This window comes from Haemorhous mexicanus, chromosome 1, assembly GCF_027477595.1.
Source record: "Haemorhous mexicanus isolate bHaeMex1 chromosome 1, bHaeMex1.pri, whole genome shotgun sequence".
NCBI lineage: Eukaryota > Metazoa > Chordata > Aves > Passeriformes > Fringillidae > Haemorhous > Haemorhous mexicanus.
The window spans coordinates 139,442,052-139,462,847 of NC_082341.1; the positions used below are offsets into that span (position 1 = coordinate 139,442,052).

A 20,796-nucleotide genomic window follows, 5' to 3' on the forward strand; every position below is an offset into this window, starting at 1 on the left:
ATTCAGAAGACTGCCTTTTCTATTTCCCCTGCTGTCTATCTCAAGATCAATAGCTTCAGCTGAAAGAGTTACATAATTCCCCCCCCCACACACACTTTGTAGTTATGCTTCCTGCATAGCTTACAACTTTTTATAATACATGGTGTAATGGTGGCTGTTAGACATGGTCTGGAGAACATAGTGTATCTCATGTCTTAGTAGAACAGAAAATGAGGAGAATGAGAATTAGTGAACATGTGTAGTGGGCTGACCCTGGCTGGATGCCAGGCACCTACTAAAGCTGCTCTCTCTCACTCCCCTCAGCAGCTAGACAAGGAAGATATATATATATAAAATGGTTCATGAGTTGAGATAAAGATTGGGAGAGATCACTTATCAAATACCATCATGGGGAGAACGGGCTTGAGGTAGAAACATTAATTTAATTTGTTACTAACAAAATCAGAGCAGGATAATGAGAAGTAAAATAAAACCTTGAAAACATCTTCCCCTCACCCCTTCCTCCTTCCCAGATCTACCTCAACTCCCAGCAGCTCAAGGAGGCATGGAATGGGGGTTATGATGAGTTCATCACCTGAGGCTTCTCTTGCTGCTCAGGAAGAAGAGGGATGTCCCTCTCACAGGAGACTGTTCTCCATGACCTTCTCCAGTGTGAGTCCATCTCACGAACAACAGCTCTCTGTGAACAGCTGCAGTGTGAATCCATCCCATGGGCAACTGTCCTGCCACAGCTGCTGCAGTGTGGGTCACTCTTCCATGGGTGCACCCCTCCAAGGACAGGCTGCTCCAGCCTGGGGACAGGGGCCTCTCTCCACTGGCTCTTCCACAGGGGCACAGCCTCCTCCAGGCATCCACAGCTCCAGCGTGGGTCTCATCTACAGGTGTGGGTGGATCTCTGCATCACTTTGGATCTCAATAGGCTGCAGGGCACAGCTGCCTCACCACGGTCTGCAGAGGAATCTCAGCTTCAGTGACTGGAGCACCTTCTTTCCCTCCTTCTCCATTGTCCTTGTTCTGCAGAGTTGTTTCTCATATACTCTCACTCTGCTCTTTTCTAGCCACAATTACAACTGCCAATCTTTGCTAAATTTCTTCCTAAATCTGTTATCACAGAGTCATTAGCAGCATTTCTAATTGGCCCAGCCTTGGCCAGTGCCACGTGCATCTTTGCAGCCATCAGGGATTGGCTCTGTTGGACATGGAGGAAGCTGCCAGCTGCTTCCCACAGAAGCCACCCCTGCACCTCCCCACCCTCCTGCATGCCCCCTCCCCCCACTTCCCACATATGAAAGCTTGGCCTTTAAAACCCAATACAACCTGATTCACTCTCTTTTTAATACTATAATCTTTGTGATGTCATCTTCCTGCAGTAGTTACCTACACAGCCTTGTCTAATAATCTATGCCATTGTATGTCAGTCTGCAAGGGAAATTGCTTCCTTGCTCTCACTTTATTTGACAGTACTGACAAGTAACACTTCCTTTCCTGATTATACCCACCTACGTGTAACTGAGGGTTTTTTTCCTGCAGTTGCTTTTGCTGAAGGCTGTGTTAGAGTTCCGATGAAGATAAACTTCCAGTGATCTCTCATGTCTAATGAAATAAATGAATTCTGAATGTGGTCTTGAGTGTACATACTATTGTACATGATTTCATCAGAATAGCAAATTATCATGATGCAGATGTTGTCTGATACTTTTTCTTAGAAGTAGTTTAGTATTTTTTAAAGATGCTTTTTTTTTTTTTTTTTTTTTTTTTTTTGTGTGCAAAAGCAATTTTCTGTATCCATAAAAGCAGAACTCAGTAATACCTCTGAACTCCTGCTAGGGTAGTACAATTTTAGACTCTGTAGTATCTATATAAATCTAAAACAATGTGGTCCTCATGTTTATTCTTGTCGGTCTTTTAGGATTGTAGAGAATGATAAGCCATGGCTAAAAAACTCAATTAGAAATTCCCATTCACAAATACTTAGGCGGCTTTCAATTTCAACAGCTCTCAGTTTTGAAACATAGTAGCGTCAAAGAGAGGTGATCATGTCATTTATCTTGCTGCATATATCTTCCAGCCTAGAAAATTTTATTTAGGAGGGTTGTTCTTCACGCTCTTCGCCTCGAACCTGCCACATTCTCATCTGACTGCTCTGAGCTTCACGGGAGAGCTCCTGAGTGTTTGTCCCTCCCCAAGCCTCGTCCGCATAAGCTAACGCCTCGGAGCAGGATGGAGATGTCTCCAGAGAAACACCGCATGAAAACGCCTCTCGGCATCCTCTCCCTCACTATGTAGAACTCATTTCTGAAGCTGCTGCTTCACGGGGTGGCCTGGCCCTGAGATAAATGGCCCGGCCCGAGATACGCTCCTGGCCCCGAGGTAAATGGCCCAGCCCCGAGATACGCTCCCGGCCTGGCGCTGGGGCGAAGGCGGGCAGAGCCCGGCAGTCGCCCCGTCGGACGCTCCCAGAGCCCCCCCGGCGCCCTGCGCACCCCTGCGCGCTTCGGCGGCAGCAGCCGCAGCCGAGCTCACCGCAGCGCTCCCGCCGCAAAGGCGCGGGCAGGACGCGGACGCGGCGGCGCGGGCATCGCGGGCATCGCGGGATGCCGGCGGCGGCCCGCTCGCAGAGCCTCTCCTCCGGCTCCGCGGGGAGGGCCCGTGCGGCGGGAGGAGGCGCCCCTTGCCCGGGGCTGCGGGGACGGCGGCGGCCGCCGCCCCTTTAAGCTCCAGCTGTTCCTTTCTGCGGCGCCTATTTTTAGCGCGTCCTCTTGGTAGCATCCAGCTCTGCCCCCTCTCTCTCCGCGCTCCCCCGTCCCCCCCGGTGGTAGGTTCCGCACGGCGGGGGGACTGAGCATGTCCGAACGCGCTCGGCAGCGGCCGCCGCGCCGGGGCTGCGCTCGCTCGCAGCGCGGGAAGGAGGGCGCGGGCGCCGCCGCCGCCGTCCGCAAGTAAGTTTGTCCGCGGGTGCGGTGCTGGCGCGGGCGGGCGAGGGGTAGCAGCCGCCGCCTTGGTGCCGCCTCAGCGCCGCAGGGGTGGCCCGGGGCAGGGGTTCGGCTTCGGGCTTCGGCGCCCCCCGCCCCTGGGGCCGGCGCCGGGCGGGACGCGCGGCGGGACCCGCTGCACCTGTCCGCCTCGGTGCGCGCCTCGGGGCGGCCGCAACTTCTCCGCTGCCCGGCCCCGGGTCCAGCGGCTCGCGGCCTGGCCCGGCTCGGCTCGGCCACGGCGGGTCCGCGCCGCGCGGGTCGGCGGCGGAGAGCGCGTCCCCTCGCTGCGTGTGCGGCCCCGCCGGCAGGGACGGTCCGAGCGCGGCGCGGTGCGCTCCGAGCGCGGTCCGCGGCTGCGAGCGGCGCTGGGAGAGGCGGGCTGCTGCGCTGGCCCCGCGGAGAGGGCGCGATGCGAAAATACCGAGTGAGTGTCGGCGCAGCCAGCGCACCGTAAGAGTCAGCGAGGCTGCGGTGTTCAAAGGAGTTTCTGATTTAACAGATGGTACCGCAGGAAAGAAACAGTTTGCGTGGAGAAAATGTAACGGCACAGGTTTTTTGCTGTGTCGTCTGACGATTTATTATAGGTGTTCTTTCAGTTTAGAAGAGGTACAGCGTTTTAACTTATTGTCAGTAACTAACAAAATACCGAAGTATTCCCCGAGATTTTTGCCTCTGAAAATGAGATTTTTATATTAATTTTAAAAATGCTTGTTTTGTTGTTCAGTTCACCTGTAAATGGGTTTAACGCTGCGTATTCCTAATACTGGGGAATGTAAAGTTTTTCACTTAACATTGAAAGCGGCATGGTGTAGCTAGTTTCTTTTCCTGTGTTCTAAACCGAGGAAAGGTTTCAGAAGCTGCTTCCCTATTCAAAGGAAGCTTTTTGATGTTTGCAAAGTTGTATTAAGACAGTTTTCTAATTAAAATCATAGTAGAGGAAGGGGAATTTGAGAAGCTTAGTGTCAGTGATGGAAAAATTGGACTGAGGGCCAGTAAGATGCTCTTAGTGGACAGCCTGTCTTAATTTTCATTTGTCAGTGTCTGTAGGTGTTGTCAGTCTAATGACCCGACTTTTAAGCCATGCTTATCTTTGCACAATGACTTAGATTTGGTGTAGTACTCAAACATGAATATTCATATAAGCTTAAATGTCTGTATGTTAAGCCTTGTCAGAATTTAGGTGCGTTTTAAAATAGTTACAGACGCAGAAGATGCCATTCGTACCGTGTATATACTTGAGTCTGTTAATTAGCTTTATGCAGTGGAGACGGGATACTGCTGGATTCCGTACCTCTGCAACTCCTCAACTTTTCCCTTCTCCCAAATGAAACTTCCTCACCTCTGCCCACCGAGGCAGCGCTCCCAGAGAGTAACAATTGATCCGTGGGTTTCTGAAAGCCAGTTTGCGTGATTTGGCTCTGGTTTGTGCACAAATAAACTGCTGTCCTGTCAGTTCCATTTTTATGAGTATGCAATAATGGGGGGAAATTGAATTCTTGAGTTGATGCTTTTTGCCTGCTGTAAAAGACCACAAGAAAATGCAGCAAGAAAGAACAGCCTATCTTGACAGCATAGTGAGAAATAAGAAGGGAAATTCTTGTGCATGGCAACCTGCCATTTTTCTCATGTGATTAGATTTGATCTGAAATAATACCCAGTATTTTAAAGAATAAATTTATTTAAAATATGAGAAATAGTCAGAGTTGGAATGTTAAAAATGCCTTTCTTTATGTTCCTGGAGTAATAATTTAATTATTTGTGTTGTATTTTGCTGTTAGGATATTTTAATACTATTTCTTTTAGTTCCAGAGCTCATACATATTAATAAAATTATTTCAGCATCCTAACCAGATAAGGATTCTTTGATAGTCAAGCGTATGCTAATAGTGCATATAAGGACATCCTTAAAATATATGATGTGAATTATAATTCCTGTGCAGTCTCAGTTGATTATTTTTTCTTGTCCAGGTTTGAGCCCACCTAATGGAGATGAGAAAATTATTATAGTAACAGTGGTGTTACATCTTAGTTGTTTGAGAATGTCTAGTTAGCAGCTGCAGTGTTTGCACAGCTATGTTTCCCTTTAAGCAGAAAAAAAAAAAAAAAGGTAACTAATCTAGGTAACTAATCTTCTTCCACAGTGTGTATCTTTCTGTTAAAACTTTTTCCTCTACTGTTTGCCTAATCTTAAGAAATATCTTCCATGGGTTTGTTGGTTTTAAAAAAGTGTGTCATCTTGCATTGTAGGAAATATACATACTTACTCCTCCTGGATCGGGGGAATAACAGAACTATTAAAAGAAATGTGAAAATACTCTTTTTTAAGTTGAATTTCACTTAAAAACTACACCCCCCCACCTGGTCCTCCCCCCACCCCACTCCCCCAAATCCCCAAACCCTGATAATAATGACATAATTTTTTTTTCATAGGGGTGTGGTGATTATTTAAGGCTGGTAGCAGAAGGCAGAGTCTAGGATTGTCAGCACTAATGATCATGTGTTAATTGACAAGGCCCTCGCGCACTTGTTTTTGTTGATGAGCTACAGCGACTTACTTCTTCTTCACCCTTTAGTGAGTTGAGGTTGTTTCTTAAGTTACTGTAGCAAAACCATTAAACTATGTGTACTATTGATACGTATGGTAGGTGACAACCTTACAGAAGCGAACAGTTACTCCTGGCAAGCCGGGTCGGGTGTCAGATTAGCACAAGATTGTTACATGTTTGTGAATGGCTTGGCTCAGGAGATACTGACACTTCTGTTTGGTAAAGCCGTTTACTTGAACGTGGGATGTCTTCCTTGCTCATTGCAGCAGATATTTATTAAGCAGGGTGTCTCTGGTGTGTGAGCTGTTGCCTTCAGAGGCAGAAGGAGCACTTTGAGACAGTCAAAGAATTGTGCCTTTTAAGCCCGTGGGGAAGACCGTCAGGTGCTCGAACAGACATTGCTCTCTTAAATCATCAGGGGTGTTTTGTGCCGGGGCCAGATGCTTCTGTGGCTCCTGCAGCAGTGAGCTGAAAATTACCCTTACCCTGCTCTTCCAGCATCTGCTCCAACAAGATTTACTGAAGATTAGATATAGATACAGAAAAGGTAGCTCCTGGATATCTCATGATGTGTCATACACTTTAAGGCAGGAAGTTATTTGATCTGCAGGTTAAAATCTTTCAGATGGAGCAGAGGCCCCTGTCACAGAAAAACCTTATCTCTGGCTGCAGCAGTACAAGTAGTGAGTTCCTCCTATACCTAAAGCTACTGCTTGTATCTCTCAACTACTCATTGAAGCCAGTGATGACCTCCTGCTTTCTTACATTACTCTGGCAAAACAGGGATTGAAGACAACGAAATATTTAATTTTGTTGTTGTTGTTATTCTACTGCCTACTAAGAGGGTGAGATGAGAGAGAGAAGTAGGGGGAAAATCATAAACCTGTGTAGTCTTCTGTGTTCCACAGATATACTGAGAGCTAATTTGAGGTTTGGCTCCCTAACTCTTACGTGTCATGATGACCATGAGCCCCACTTTGTTACTCCTCAGGAATGCACTTATTTTCTTTGTTATTTGATAATTGAAAAATCATGAAAGAAGGGGGGGTGTTTGCCATGGGAGCAAAGGGAAGACAGAGAGGACAGCTACAAGCTGGATGTGTGTCATAATGGAGTTCTCAGCAGAGCATGAACATAGAGCAGAAGCATTGCCTGTCACAAAACAAAGGAGTGAACTTTCTCTGGGGCCAATGTGTAATGTCTTGCCCATCTAGCCCTGGGATGGTAACATGAGGAGTAAAAAATGGGATTGTGTGAGTTCCTTCATGAATAGCTTGAGAATATAAAAGGTGTATCAGCCTCCTCTTTATTTTCTTTTTTGCTGGAGCTGGTTGTTTTCAGGCTTAGAGCAATAAGTCTAAATCAGTTTATGTATTTCTGGTGAGCTTTTATTCCTTATGATTTGGGCCCTATTCACTCTGCTCCCCCACCCCAAGGTTAGCACTTTCTGTAAAATAGTAGATCAACATTGGAAGCCTGACTGATTTGAAAATGAGAGTCAAACTTAAAATTCGTGAAGGAACAAGGAGATTTCCCCAGGACAACTGTGGGCATTGTAAAACTTGAAGGGACCTTGAGGGACTTGAAGTGACTTGCTGAGACTTACCACTTAGAAAAAAGATATTCTTAATGTAATATTTCTCAACACTTCTCAACACTTGTGTATCCTTTGTGTGCTTTTCAGTTATTAATTAGCTCAAGTTTTTGCTATTATTAACTAATTTTTAGGCTAGTGTTCTTTTTATTCAGCTTCCAGCTATCAGGTCTGGCTATTTGTCTGTTCAAAGAACTACATATTGTCCAATTTTTTAATAGGAAAATCTGTATCAATTGATGAAGGCCTCTTGATAAGGCTGAGTTCATAAAATCTTTTGCTCTTTATGCATTTTCAATCCTGTTTTCTTTTTGTGTCTGGTCAGTCAGATTTTCTGTCTCTTGGAAGCTCTGCACCTACTGCACCCTGGATGCAAATGCTATTCCTAATGTGCAGTAACTTTGCACACAAATTAAATGGTAAGGGCAAGAAAAAGTCAGGGCCCTGATAGGAAGAGGAAACTTTAAAGAAAGCTCTGATGGTGAAGTAGGTACAAGTTGTCTTATGTTTTGTTGGGAAATCTATCAGTGGTCAACAGTGAAAGATGAATGAAAGGAATTTTGAACACTAAGCAGAGCTTGACAGGCCTTAGCAAAAGCAAGACCATTTCTGTGGAAGATGGGAACTTTGTTAGGCTGTGAATAGGAGCCTTAGCTGTGTGCAAGATCCCCTGCTGTAGTTTACAGATTATTCAGTCATCAGTGACCAAAGACTGACACTTTGGGTCAGCCTGGGACATATACCCTTCACATCCCTGTGAAGAACAGTTGACATATTTGCAATCATGGATGTAAGATGTTTCTTACTGGCCATGTAAAACAAAGCTGTAGCAGTTCTGTCTCAAACCTGGGATGACTCTGGAAATATGGCCTTCTGGAAGTGTAGACACCTTGTTTGTTCAGTTGATACCGTTTGTATCCACATCCGTTCTGGAAGGTATTCTCACAGCCATCAGGATAGACTACTAGAATCCATCCTGTCTATCTTCAGTGGGTGATCTCACCCACCCAAGTATCAAATTTGGAGAAAAAATATGCAACATGAGCACATAGCATAGCTGCTTAAATGATATGCTTTTTCTTTCCAAACATTATATATACAATTCTCATTAATTTCACTGTGAACTTGACTTGTGAAACAGAAAAGGATTGTCTGCCTCCTGTGTTCCTTTATATAAAATGCTTTTGGGACACATGGATATGAAACAAATTTCATAGGTAAAGGTTTAACTGAAGTACTTGCATAGATAAATAGTATCCAGAAATCTTTACATAAACTTTATATATGACATGCATACAAAGATAAGACTATGATGCTGTAGTCAGAACTGTGTTTTTCCCCAGAGCATAACACAATCAGATTCCATGAAGATACTTCCTAAAATAACTGTAAATACATTATTAGATATTCCTTAATCTAACCATAGCTATATAAAACCTTAGTAATAAATCCTATTTCATAAATAATACAGAGCACACTAAAAGTGTTAGTATTTATAGTTACTGCAGTGCAATTGGATTCACTTGCAAGTCTTCTTTATACTTCCTTTCTGATTTTAAATTATTAATACTGTTCTATTTCAGAAATTGATATTTGTATACTGTTGATGTAAATCTAATCTATTCAGTCATGTGAATCTTTGACAGTTGAATTCCACGTGGTCTTATGCATTTTGTTGCACAAAAAAGCCAGGGCATCCATACTGTTGATAAAAGGATATTCCAAGGTGATTGATCAATTAATATTACATCTTTTGTAGCTTCTGAAAAGAGAAACTGTAAGAGCTTTTAAATCCCCTTTAGAGAAGAAAACAACTCTTATCCAGGACTACAAGAAGTAATTGCAAGAAAAAAGGATGCAATGGGAAGCAAAATGTTTTTTCTTCTGGCTTTAATTCTCCATTGGAATCTTATTGTTAGTATCCTTGGGTTTTAAGTAGTTTTCTCTGGGACTACTTTTTTTTTCCTTTTTTCATTTTTCCTGGGGTGACTATAAGCACTAACTGCCGTGAAATATTATAGCCATAGGAATAATGCTCACTCATTAGTAGTCATTCTCACTTCTACATGAAACCTCAATCCCCTTGTTATACTTTCTGCTTGAATAGTTTTCAAAGAACCACTCTAATTTCATTTGTGGACTTAAACTACTGATAGAATTCCCACTCATACCTTCCGTTGCCATTACTATATTACCATGGCAAAAATAAATTGTGTCTTTCTTTGCATGCGGTTTCCATATGACAGAAAGGATGATAGTAGCAGGACTTGGCTGGTCCATGTGGAATGCTTGACTGTGAAACTCTTTCCATATGCAAACTCTCATATTTCCTTTTTCTATTTTCTTTTTCTTTTTTCTTTTTTAATTGAGGTCTGCCTTACCTGAAATCTTACATACCCGAGTTCGTGTTCCACTGAGAACTTTTACCTGAAGCAAAGAGAGACTTAGACACCTCTAAAATGGGAACAGTTAATGGAAACTTACAGATAAGTGTAAGAAATTGTAAGGAATGTTTTGAGGTGGCACTAACTGAAGTGGCAATAACATCTGTAAAATGAAGATTTTACTAGCTGCACAAGATAGCATGATATGGGAAGAGGAGTTCAATAATGTTGGTGAAATACTCTGATACTGTAGTGATGATCACCTAGGAGAGGCTCATGAGGAAATTGATACTTCTGACATCCTAGCAGAGCTTAACTAGAGTTCCCTAAGGCTATAGACTGAACAACTCTGATCAGACTAGACACCAAATACCTTATCTGCTTACTCAGTAAATGGTGCTCTCTGAGTGTTGGTGGAAACAAGTGCAGTGCTCTGTGAAGACATAGCTGAAAATTGTGTAAAGCTGTTCATCTCTCCTTTTGGAGAAGATTGTTTAGACTCTTGGTGACCTGTGGTTCTTAACTGTGTTGCAAATAGCAGCCACAGTCTGAGGTGTTGGTACCTGATGAAGTCCCCATCAAACTACAGTCAACCTTCTGAACTGGGGGAGAAAAGCTCCTTGTACTGATAATGTGACTGTGAAAGAAGAGATCTGTGTAACAGCCTGCATAATCACTAGTGAGAGTAAGTGAATGCAGACAGCAGCAAGTAAGACAGAATTAAGATACTAATGGTCCTGATTTTGGTGTGTCTGATACTTTTCCTTACACTCCATAAAGGAAATCATCAAAATTATGTTATATGTCTGCTGGAACTCTAGTACATATGTACCTCATATCCCACAGCACTAGCAGAGGTCAAAGTGGTTAAACCCAGTGATGGAGGCAGTGGTTGTTGTTGGCCATGGGGAGGAACAGCATGGCTGGGTGGAGTTTGCAATGTTTGGAATGAAATGTGAACAGATATCATAGGTATCCTTAAAGATTATCTAGTTCCAACCCCCTGCCATGGGCACATCTCCCACTAGACCAGGCTACCCAATGTCCCATCCAACCAAGCCCTGGACACTGCCCTGTGGATGCCAGTGAACAGGGCATCCACAACTTCTGTTAGCAATCTGTGCCTGATTTTTTTACTGGGCCACAGTGAACAACAAATTGTCTCACTGCAGCTCTGTCACAAATGTTGCAGAAAGTGTTGCAGAAAGTGTTGCAGGAAGTTTTGAGTGAGGCTTAGATTATTCCTAGATATAAACCTTGACCTCAATGAAGCTTTAAAGGGAAGGTATTGCAAATACAGTACTATTGAGAAACCCCCAGAAGAGATGCCCTCACCTGCCCATATGCACTTTCCCCAGGTTCCTTTACCTTCTGCTTCCCCCAGATTTCAAGGTCCCGTGAGTGAGACATAGTAAAACTGTACCACAGGCAGCATGCAAACTTGTTACTGCTCTTCCCAGTATGCTCTCAGTCACTTCTAACCACTTCTCTCTCACAGGTACACACCCAAAGGCAGAAATTGGGTAAGATTTTGTGGCAATGGGCAGTAAAAATGAATTCTCCTGATGAATTGATATGTCATCTTCTGTCACCTCCTTTGGGAAGCATAAGATACCAGTGGTTGGACCATGGGTCTTTCTTCAGCTGAAAAAAAGGAAATCTTGAGGAAATTATGAAAGTTGTCATTGATAGGCAGGAAATTGTTCCATCTCTAAATTCCTGTAACTGCTAATTGCATCCTGTTTTCTACTTCCCCTTTGCGGTTATTTTAATTACAACTCACTACAGTGAAAGTACCTGTCTGTTGCTGAGTGATTTCAAAAGGAAGAAGAAGAAGTGGGAAAAAAAATGTCCTCAATTTATTCCACATTTTAAAAATAGTCATGTTGAAGATCAGTTTTCTGGTTTTAGTTTTCCAAGTGTATACCTCTATGTAAGCCAGCACATCTTTAGATAATCAGAGGATTTGGTTTTAATAACTTTCTCTGAAAAGAACAATAACTCAAATTTCCAAAGTTATGTAAATATTTTTCAGGTGTACTAATTCACATTTGCCAAAATGAGCCAGTTTTATACCTGTGTGAGGGCAAAAGCAGTGACCAATGGGCTTTAATACCTATGAGTTAGGTCACTTCATGTTTAGTGGAGGTTGATACACTGACACAGATTGCCCAGAGAAACTGTGGGTGCCCCATCCCTGGAAGTGCTCAAGGCAAGGCTGGATGAGGCTTTGAGCAACCTGGTCTAGTGAAAGGTGCCCCTGCCCATGTCAGGAGGGTTGGAACCAGATGATCATCAGGGTCCCTTCCAGCCTGAATCATTCTGTGATGATTATTAGAAGGATTTTACAGAGTAGTCTGAAAAAAGTGGGGATGGATAAATGAATATAAATTGTGCCAATCTACAGAAATACAGACTGATATGGTGTGAGGCAGTGAAGTGGTGTCAGCAGCTTGTAGTGTTCTAGGTGCTTGTACCTGACATTTTATACCTCAGTGCTTCAACAGTGGCACCATGCAAATTTCAGTGCATCCAGCATTCAGTTTCCATGCCAGGATTATATTACTCAAGTTTGTTTGGAGTTCTGGACTGTTGCAATTTTAAACCACTAGTGTTTTGTCATGTGTCTTTGTGTAGGAAGATTCCCATTTAATACAAATAGAACTGTGATAAATTAATGATTGTGACCAACTCTGAGCTGTAGGACATCTGAATCCTGCAAATGTGGTTGTGTTAAAGATACAAGTAACGGGCTAACTTGAAAGACAATCATATTGCATCTTCCAGACTGTTTTTGGTGCATTGCTAATCATACCTCTTCACAGGTCAAGAAAGGTCAAATGAGAGTATTTTCTCCAAAGAAAACAAGCTTATCAGCCATTTCTTGATTGAGGATTAGAAATGCAACATTCTTCCTGAAGAACTTCAGAAAATAACCTTGTAAGATGCTTTCTCCAAACACATATCTGTTGCCTTGTGCAAGTGCAGTTAGACGGGCAAGACTTCTTTCTGGAAAATCATCACAGCTAAAGCAAGGTTACTCTCATTGTTCCCTAGTATCTGATATTTAGGAAAAGTTTCTGTTCTTTGAAACAGTAATTTTTTGTGTTACTTGTTTTGATATTGTCTCAAGTAGGTTCTTGATGTTGAAGAGAACATAGTTGTATTGATGCATAAAATATATGTATCTCTTTGGATGAGGGAAAGTTTTACTCTGTGCAAATGAGCATTTGCATTTATACTATATCATAATGATTTCAAGTACTTGTAAGAGTGCATGACTCCTAATTATGAAGAACAACACTGAATCTGAGGTGACCCTTTGGGTCAAAACTTTTTCCTGCCTACCCCAAATCATCTAGTCTGCCTCTGCATACTTTGGCTTTTTTGAATCTTTAGTTATTATGGATACACTTTTAGTGTTGCTAATTGGCTACACTAGGTTTTCCTTTCTTGAAAAAATGCTGATGCAGAAAAGTAGTTTAGGTGAGGCCACTAGGGGAGTGTTTTAGGCACTTTGGGAGCCTAGTCTCATAAAATAACTTGAGAATGGTTGGTTAAAGGTGAGCTACAAGAACAACATTTAATTTCAACCTTAAATTAAGGTATTAACTAATAAAGCTTGTGACAGGAGAATACAGAAAATATGACTTAGCCTCTATGAGTACTACTACATTGAAATTCATGCCTAAACTTGTACTTCTTTTCTTTCTTGCACGCTATCTGTATTTGGAAGTTCTAGTTCTGATCTTTCCTATCAACAGATGTTTTTGCTATGAATTTATGATCTAAACCAAATAAAACTGTACAGGGCAACAATAGCTCCTCAATAAAACAAAGGCTCTAGAGTCTAGGACCAGGACAGACTTTGACTAATTTTATTTTAACATATGGAAGAGCTGGATAATTTTTCCTTGAACAGCTCTACAAATCAACAGGTAGTGAAAAATAGGTTCTTCCCATGTGTCAGTGAAGGGTCAGATAGTGTATTGCCAACAGTTTCGAGCCGTGTGTGGATAATATTCCTACCTTCTGCTTGTCAATAGAGAAGCAATCATGTTTATATTTATATATTTATAATAATTAAATCCACGTGTATTTTTTGTCTTCTACTTTCTGGCTAATTGGTGGAACTAAGCTGCCATGAACTGGATATGCATGCTACTAAAAGTATGAATTTCTAGTTTTTTCTTAATCAGCTTTAAAAGCACATAAGGCATTTTCTGCTGCAGCACCACTGATTTTATGATTTTTTTTTTTTTTTTTTTTTTGCATGTGAGAGGTACCTAAATGTTGTTCACCCCAATGGACAGAACAGCTGCAAAACACTTTGCTGTTGGTGGTGTGGTCAGAAGAGAGAACTCATTCTGTGATATAAACCCTTGAGTATTTTCACTGTAGTGTGGATAGGAACAAATGCCTCAGTTTTGTTCAGTGCATTGTCCAGCCTGACATGGCGAGAAAAGTAATTTGCACAAGTTTTTTATACAGTAGTATTTTGTGTAACTCTTTTGTTTCAAAAATTGAAAGTACCTCTACTGTGTTTGCTAGTAAAACAGAGATTACAGGAACAGAGCAAAACTCCCCTTCATTCTCTTCCAATTAAATTTGATTCCTGCTAAAATCCTGTTTATGTTTGGAAAGGAATGACCTTGAAACATTGTAGTTCACAGTTCAAATGTTTTGGGAAATATTGACTTATATACTTGGTGACCTGAATAAAAAGAATTAGTAGGCAGTAGAATCTTTTGTTGTTGAATTTCTCATTATCTTTTTAAGGTGTTCATTTTTTCATGTCCCTCTAGTTGTTGTAGGAAGGATAAATTTAGTATTGTGGGATCAATAATGACATTTCCCATTCCATGGTCATAGCTCTTATTTAATGCTTTCAGCACAGTCATTTTTATAGATGTTCTGCATAATGTATCAGCATGGGCCAGACTTTTGTCTGTGACTCAGAAAATGCTGTAATTATATTGGTGCAGGCAGCTCCATCTCTTGTGAGGCCATAGTCACGGCAGTGAGTTTTCTACATGAATGGAGAATTTGTAAGCCTGCACCAACATTAAATAAATAACCTCTGACAAGTGTTGAAATTTTATTTCAATTATGTGGTAGTGTTTGGTTTCTGTCAGAGGGCTCTGTTGTTCTTCAGCACCCCCATTATGTGCATGCATTTGCAGTGAAGGGAAGGTAATTTGTGGCCTCATGTTCTGTTGGGTAGTGGTGAGGTAATTTTGGTAGGAATGTACATTGTCACTCTTGCTCCTCTTATTCCCTGAATTGCTTTGCAAGTGCCACAGTTGAATATTGCTGGAAAAAGTGCCTAATGCAGACAGCCTGAAATTATGTGAAAACTGCTTGTAATAGCCTCAGTTTAATACCAGAAACAGAACAGAGGAAACTATGCACAAATATAGACAGCCTGAATCATCAGCTGTTGGTGAAAAACTTGTGTGTGCATCCAGCCAGGCAGAAAAATACTGACTTCCACTCTAGTTCAACAAAGCCATATGAGCTTTTAAAACTCATAGGAATGGGATGAATTGTTACAGTGTATCAATTTTACATGAATTAAGAGAAAGGAAGCAGCATGATTTTACATCAATGAGATGTACAGTGAGCTAACAACAGTGTCAAGTTAGGCATTTGCAGGGCACAGGTGTCTGGATGTCCCCCTTTCCTGTGTGCTGCCTGTACTTTTTGGGATGATGCAGCTCTCAGGTTAGATGTGGACATCCCAGCTAAGAAGGGTAATAAGATAAGCCCCCTTTGGCTAAAAAAAGAACTGTGCTAAGCTTGAGGATGACGCACGTGTAGGCTTTCCTTTGGACTCCCACCTGGAACTGCAAGAATACATAAAAACCCCCTTCCTCCTCAGCTAATGAGATCTAGGGGAGTCCCATGTTGGTCAGTTCCTGGTTTAATCTGCTGAGAGCAGCCTCCTAAAGCAGGCACGTTTCTGACCTTTATTCAGTGATCTGTCAAAATGTTTGGTAGGAAATGTGTGATGGTTTTGCTCAACCCTGATTTCAATTCTACTTTTTTAATCCTAAAAATCAGACTACTAAATAGTGGAATGAATGTCCAGTGTCATTTTAGTAGCACTTGAGCAAGCAGCACTGTTATTATTGATCTCATTGCATATAGAGTGGAATCAAATAATAAAAAATAAGATATTACTTAACCTTTTTGACAGTTTTCATATTAAAAAATGACTAGCAAAAAAAGTTAGAACATTAAGAAACAACTACATATATGTTTCTGAGGAAAAAGAATAAGAAAAAATTTAAAACCAATTCTAAGTTTTAATTAGAAAAAGATTAACTGTACAATAAGCTTTACTACAAAGGCATAACCAGGTCCCATTTTCTTCTTCTGTAGTTGAAATGTCCCATGTGAGCATTTATAAACCTTAAAACTCTGCAAATGGAGACTTGAATACCCACACCACGTTTCACTTCTGTCTTATTGATCTTAAGGCATTGTCAACACTCACAAATAGACAATTGCAAATCCATCTTAAAATTGAAATGCTTGCCATTTGCATGATATTCTCTCATGAGACTTCTCTGTCTGAGATCTGTCTTTTCAATTACCATTTGCTGTCATTCAGAACTTCTTGCACTTTAATATTATAATGCAAATACCTCTGAATTTATCCAGGTTTATCAGTCCTTTTTCTGTTTCCATGCTGTTTTAAGTCCCAATTAGAATTAAAGAAATATTCTCGAACATCTTCATTGGTAAAGGTTCACAAAGCAATAGCAACCGTTCATAATTTCATGGTTTTCTGAAAAATGAAATAATTGGATTGTTTCTCTTTTGAATTTTAGTGGAATTACAGCTTCATAAGATAAAATCTAAGGCTTCAACAGAACCTAATTGTCATTTCATAAATTATCCTCAAAATAAGAAAACTCTAGCATTGGTAGCATTTTTAGCATTCCTAGTGATGAAAGCAAAACATAATGACTTAAGAGTACATGTGGTGCTTGTGGCTCCTGTCTTATTCCTGTACATGTAATTGGCCAGAAAACAAAAGAAATTTCACAATAAAAAGTTCATGTAATTGGCTACTGTGTTTCAATGCTAAGGTTAAAGCAGTATAATGTCTGTGCTGATATTTTTTGCTGTTCTAAATCTTGAGTCTTAGCTGTTCCTAAATAGAATTAAATTCAGTCATTGCTAGACATTATTTTCTGCAGTGCTAAATTCTTAGTGATTTTTAAAAGTTCAAAAATACTTAGGCCTTTACTGAAGACAGTAAGATCTGTGTGTGGTGATGATGGTTGAAATCAGACAGAAAGTTGCATGCCAGGGCACATTATATACAAGACCTTATCTTGCCAGGCTCCATCATTGAATTCTGCATAGCTAAATTTGAACTTTGCTCTTGAATTTCCCAGTGAGGGTGTCTGTCTTTCTATCCATGGAGGACCCTAACTACTTGGCATGCTACCTTATTTTCTTAAATTCAGCCCTCACAAATACTGTGTCTTTATTTTTCAGGTTAAGTTTGAGAATGGCATCTTTTGTTTTCATGTTTTGTAAGTTGCAGGATGGGTAACTCAATTCAAGCCTTTAACTTCTTTTTTGTCTGTGTACATGTTATAGGAGAACTAAAAGCAAGGAGTCATTGTAAGGTGTTTGGCTGCAAAACTAGGTGTTAGAAGATGCCTAACAAACTGAGCACTTTTTCTGGTATTTTACAGTGGTCCTTTTGGAATTGATATAACCTGCTTTTAAATTTCTTCAGTTGTGGTGTTAAATTTCCTGAGTGTCTAAATGTGAGTCTTATACCTCTTACTTTTGAAAGTGCTGTAGGTTTTGCTGAATTATTTCCTTGTCAGTGTGATTCATATATTTTCTACAATATCTCTCATTTGACAAAGTAAACCTGCTGTTTCATTACACCAGTGGTGAATTTTAATTTGTTTTATATTTTAATTTTTTCTTGAGAGTGACTTTATGACCTCAGTTTTATGAGTCAAGAAGCTCCCTTCTGTGAAATCAGTCTGCTTTTTCTATTTCAGCGAGGCAAATTCCTGTGCACAACATCAGCACTGAACTGATTTTACAGCCTTTTGTTAGGAAATTTGATGGGGTTTTTTGATCCAGCTCTGATCTTGTCATACACATTTCCTTAGGATTTCTGCAGTCTGTGTTTTAGTGAATGCTCTGATGTGAATATCTTGAGTCATTCATGGTCTGTGTCCTTTCAAGTGCTCAGGATGAAGGCTGTGTTAGATGTGGATTCGGGGTGGTCAGTGCAACACACATTGCTCCATTCATCTCTGTGCTTCTTCCTCTGTTCAGAATGGAGTGGGTATAATTTTGGCAGCAAGATTTCATCCTACTTATTGCTCATTAAGTTGAAAACTCCATCTGGGGAAGATATTAATTCCAAGTGTTATTCTGGGCAGCTTGCTGTGAAGTTTTGTTTCAGACAGGGACTGACCAGTGGTATGTTAGATAAAGAGTGACTCCTTTGGAAATCTTTTTTAGTATATTTAGGTGTGTACATACAGCTTCAGACTGTTTCATGTCCTGGTCGATCTATGTTGTCTTGAGTATGTTTGTGACTTTCTCTCTCTCTCTCAAACATGTTAATTTTCATGTGGATTCATCTATTTTCTTAATTTTTTTTAAATTTTACAAAGTCAAAGATAAAATTGCTTTGACCTAGATTTATTGCAAGTTCTTTGGGTTCTATTGCACATACTACTTGGAAATTATAGTTCAGTTTGAATGGGAAGGTTTAATTTTTTTAATTGGATTTTAGCTGTCAGATGAAATAATGTGTCCAGTATTGTGTGAAGTGTTGTTTCTTCCATATGCAATTGAAAGTTGCTAATTTAGATTCAGCCTTTTGTGAGCAAATTTTTACAATATTTAAAATTCCTGTCATAAAACAGAGGATCACTGTGAAGTATTCATGGAGGGAATAGTTTCTTCTGATGTTGCTAGATTGGTCTTGAGATCTTGTTTCTAATTAACAAAAAGAAGCCCTGTAGCATCCTTTCACATCAGGAAGAAAACTAGGGAAAAATGTGGCACTGAGATAAGGCAAAAAGAAATAAAAAGAGAAGTTATTCAGCAGAATCCTGGAGACAGTCTTGTGAGTTGCAGTTTTTCATTTTAGATTTAATTTTCCTTTTTAAACTGCTTAGGAAAAATAAAAATAAAATATAAGGCAAGACTATTTTTTCAGAAAGAATGATCTCTTCTAAATCTTTAGCAACATTTGGCTGCTTCAAAATACAATAGCTGGGTCATAGACATATAGCAGCAAATAAAATTATAATAGTTTAAAGATAAGCCTAATCACAGACAAAATCTGATACTCAATAGACTCTGGGAGTGGCTTGCCCTCTTTCCTCACAGTCTCTCTTCCTATTTTCCAGATTTTGCCCACCCTTCCTTGGGAAACTGTGATTTCTTGCAGGGATGGCTGCCAGGAGGTCACTCTGGGAGCAGGGGTGGACCCAGAGCTTCTGTCACCATCTGGGCTGCTTTACTCACCTGGAGTTCACATTCTTAAACATATGTACTGATATTTGTTCATTTGTATTTTCTCTCCTGTGTGTATTTGTGTATTCATGAACCAGCTTGTCTCAAATAGTGATGGTTTGCATCTCTAACCCAGGAGTAGACTAAGGCCTTAGAGCAATTGATATTTAGTTTATCAAAAGGCAGAATATGTAAACCAACACTTTTCCTAAGTTCTGTGTATGTGTAATACTGAGTCTTTAATTTCTGTCATCTTCTGCACCCTTAATTAAATCTTAGTGAAAGGAAGGATGTCAGTTCTAAAAACTACATTTACAGCTGTGACAAACAGCATCCACTGCAAAATGGGATTTCTGATGGAAGCAGATATACTTCCAAACAGTAGTTCTGCTTCCCAAGAAGGCAGGCCCACTGAAATACCCTATGATGGGGTGACAGGGCAATCCAGGCAATCTGCTTGTCTCACTGTAATTTGCTACAGACACTTAGTCCTGAACAACTTAAAATTAATATCTCTATAAACCTCCATGAGTGGGGTGTGTGCCCCATGGTGGTTCTGTTCATTCATTGCTGGCCAAAGAGTTTCTTAATTCTGTTTTGCATACATACAGGAGCTGAAGGCCTTAGTTATTAATAAAATATAGTAACTATTTTTTCAACCTTCAGAAATCAATTTAGGCAACAGAGGAGGTTACAGTTGATGTACCTGGATGGATGAGTTGTGATTCCCATATAGCTTTTTGAAAATATTGTACACATTCTACTGTAAATTCAGGAAATAGGCAGGCAGCTCTTAGTGAAGTTTACAGTGCTGAAAACAGGGAGTGATTTGTATTCTTTGGGCTATGTTCTTTAGCTATGTCAGGATGATAAACAGAAACTCCATGTTAATCTGACTTGGTAAGGAGCTTTCAGGAAGCAAGTTAGCAGATTTGTAATCTGCCTGTTTGTAAACAGAAACCATTTTTGACCTTGCTCGTTCTGGATGTGCTTCATCACTGTAGCTTCAGAAAAGCATAACACATTTTTCCCATTACCTAAATTGCTCCAAAAAAATGGAAGCCAGAGCTTTCTGCCATATATTTCTCAAATGACTGCACTATCCCATAGCTGAGGGCCTAGTGCTGTTTTCATGTGCTTATGCAATGCTCTTAATCCTCAGTGATCAGCATCCTTTAAGAATTAGTGTCCAGTTTTTCACTCCCATTATATTTATGGGCTCACAGTATACATACACTTGTGCTGCTTAGAAACCACTGTGTGCAATAAATTGATTAATAACAAGCTGGTTTTAAGTGTTCTACTGCTGGGCCTGTTGTCTTTTTCTATTAATTTTTTTATTCTTGTTTTTATTAGGCAAAATAAATCATACTTGTCATTTAGCTGGCTGAAAAAAGGTGAACACCAAACTCTTAAATTCTACCTCTTTAAAGTGCTGAGTGTTAATTGGGCTTCTCAGTAGAAACTGTCTTGAGAGGCAATGTGACTATATTATAATTGTGTGAAAGCAAAACATCTGCAAGACTGAAGGAACATCAAGCAGGTTTGTTTTCTAATAAGGTACTTGAGAAAGAATTAAATTTATTTAAAAGATATTACTGCTGTGGCATGTAAAATAGTAATCCAGTGGCTTGTATCTTCCATCTCTCACACAGAAAGCAGAAGTTACTTAGTGGGAATCTCAGAGACATCTCATCCTTGGAAGTTTGCTTCCAGACCTTTATCTTTCTAAGACTAAGCCAACCAAAAGGTGTCAGGTTGGGTAATACTGTGGAGATTTTATC

At 40.6% G+C, this 20,796-nt stretch overlaps 1 protein-coding gene across 5 annotated transcripts in view; it reads left to right on the forward strand.

Annotated features, from left to right (window-relative positions):
* Window positions 1-2,321: 2,321 nt before the first annotated feature.
* The window catches only part of OXR1 (oxidation resistance 1), a 264,414-nt gene continuing 245,939 nt past the window's right edge, over window positions 2,322-20,796 (forward strand). For 4 of the 5 annotated variants that reach the window (XM_059865204.1, XM_059865222.1, XM_059865245.1 and 1 more), the window contains exon 1: window positions 2,322-2,370. In XM_059865204.1, the coding sequence (XP_059721187.1) occupies window positions 2,337-2,370 (34 nt within the window). In that variant the 5' untranslated portion in view covers window positions 2,322-2,336. Of the gene's footprint in view, window positions 2,371-2,921; window positions 2,940-20,796 lie in introns of those variants that run through there. The other variant, XM_059865229.1, reaches the window with a different exon arrangement.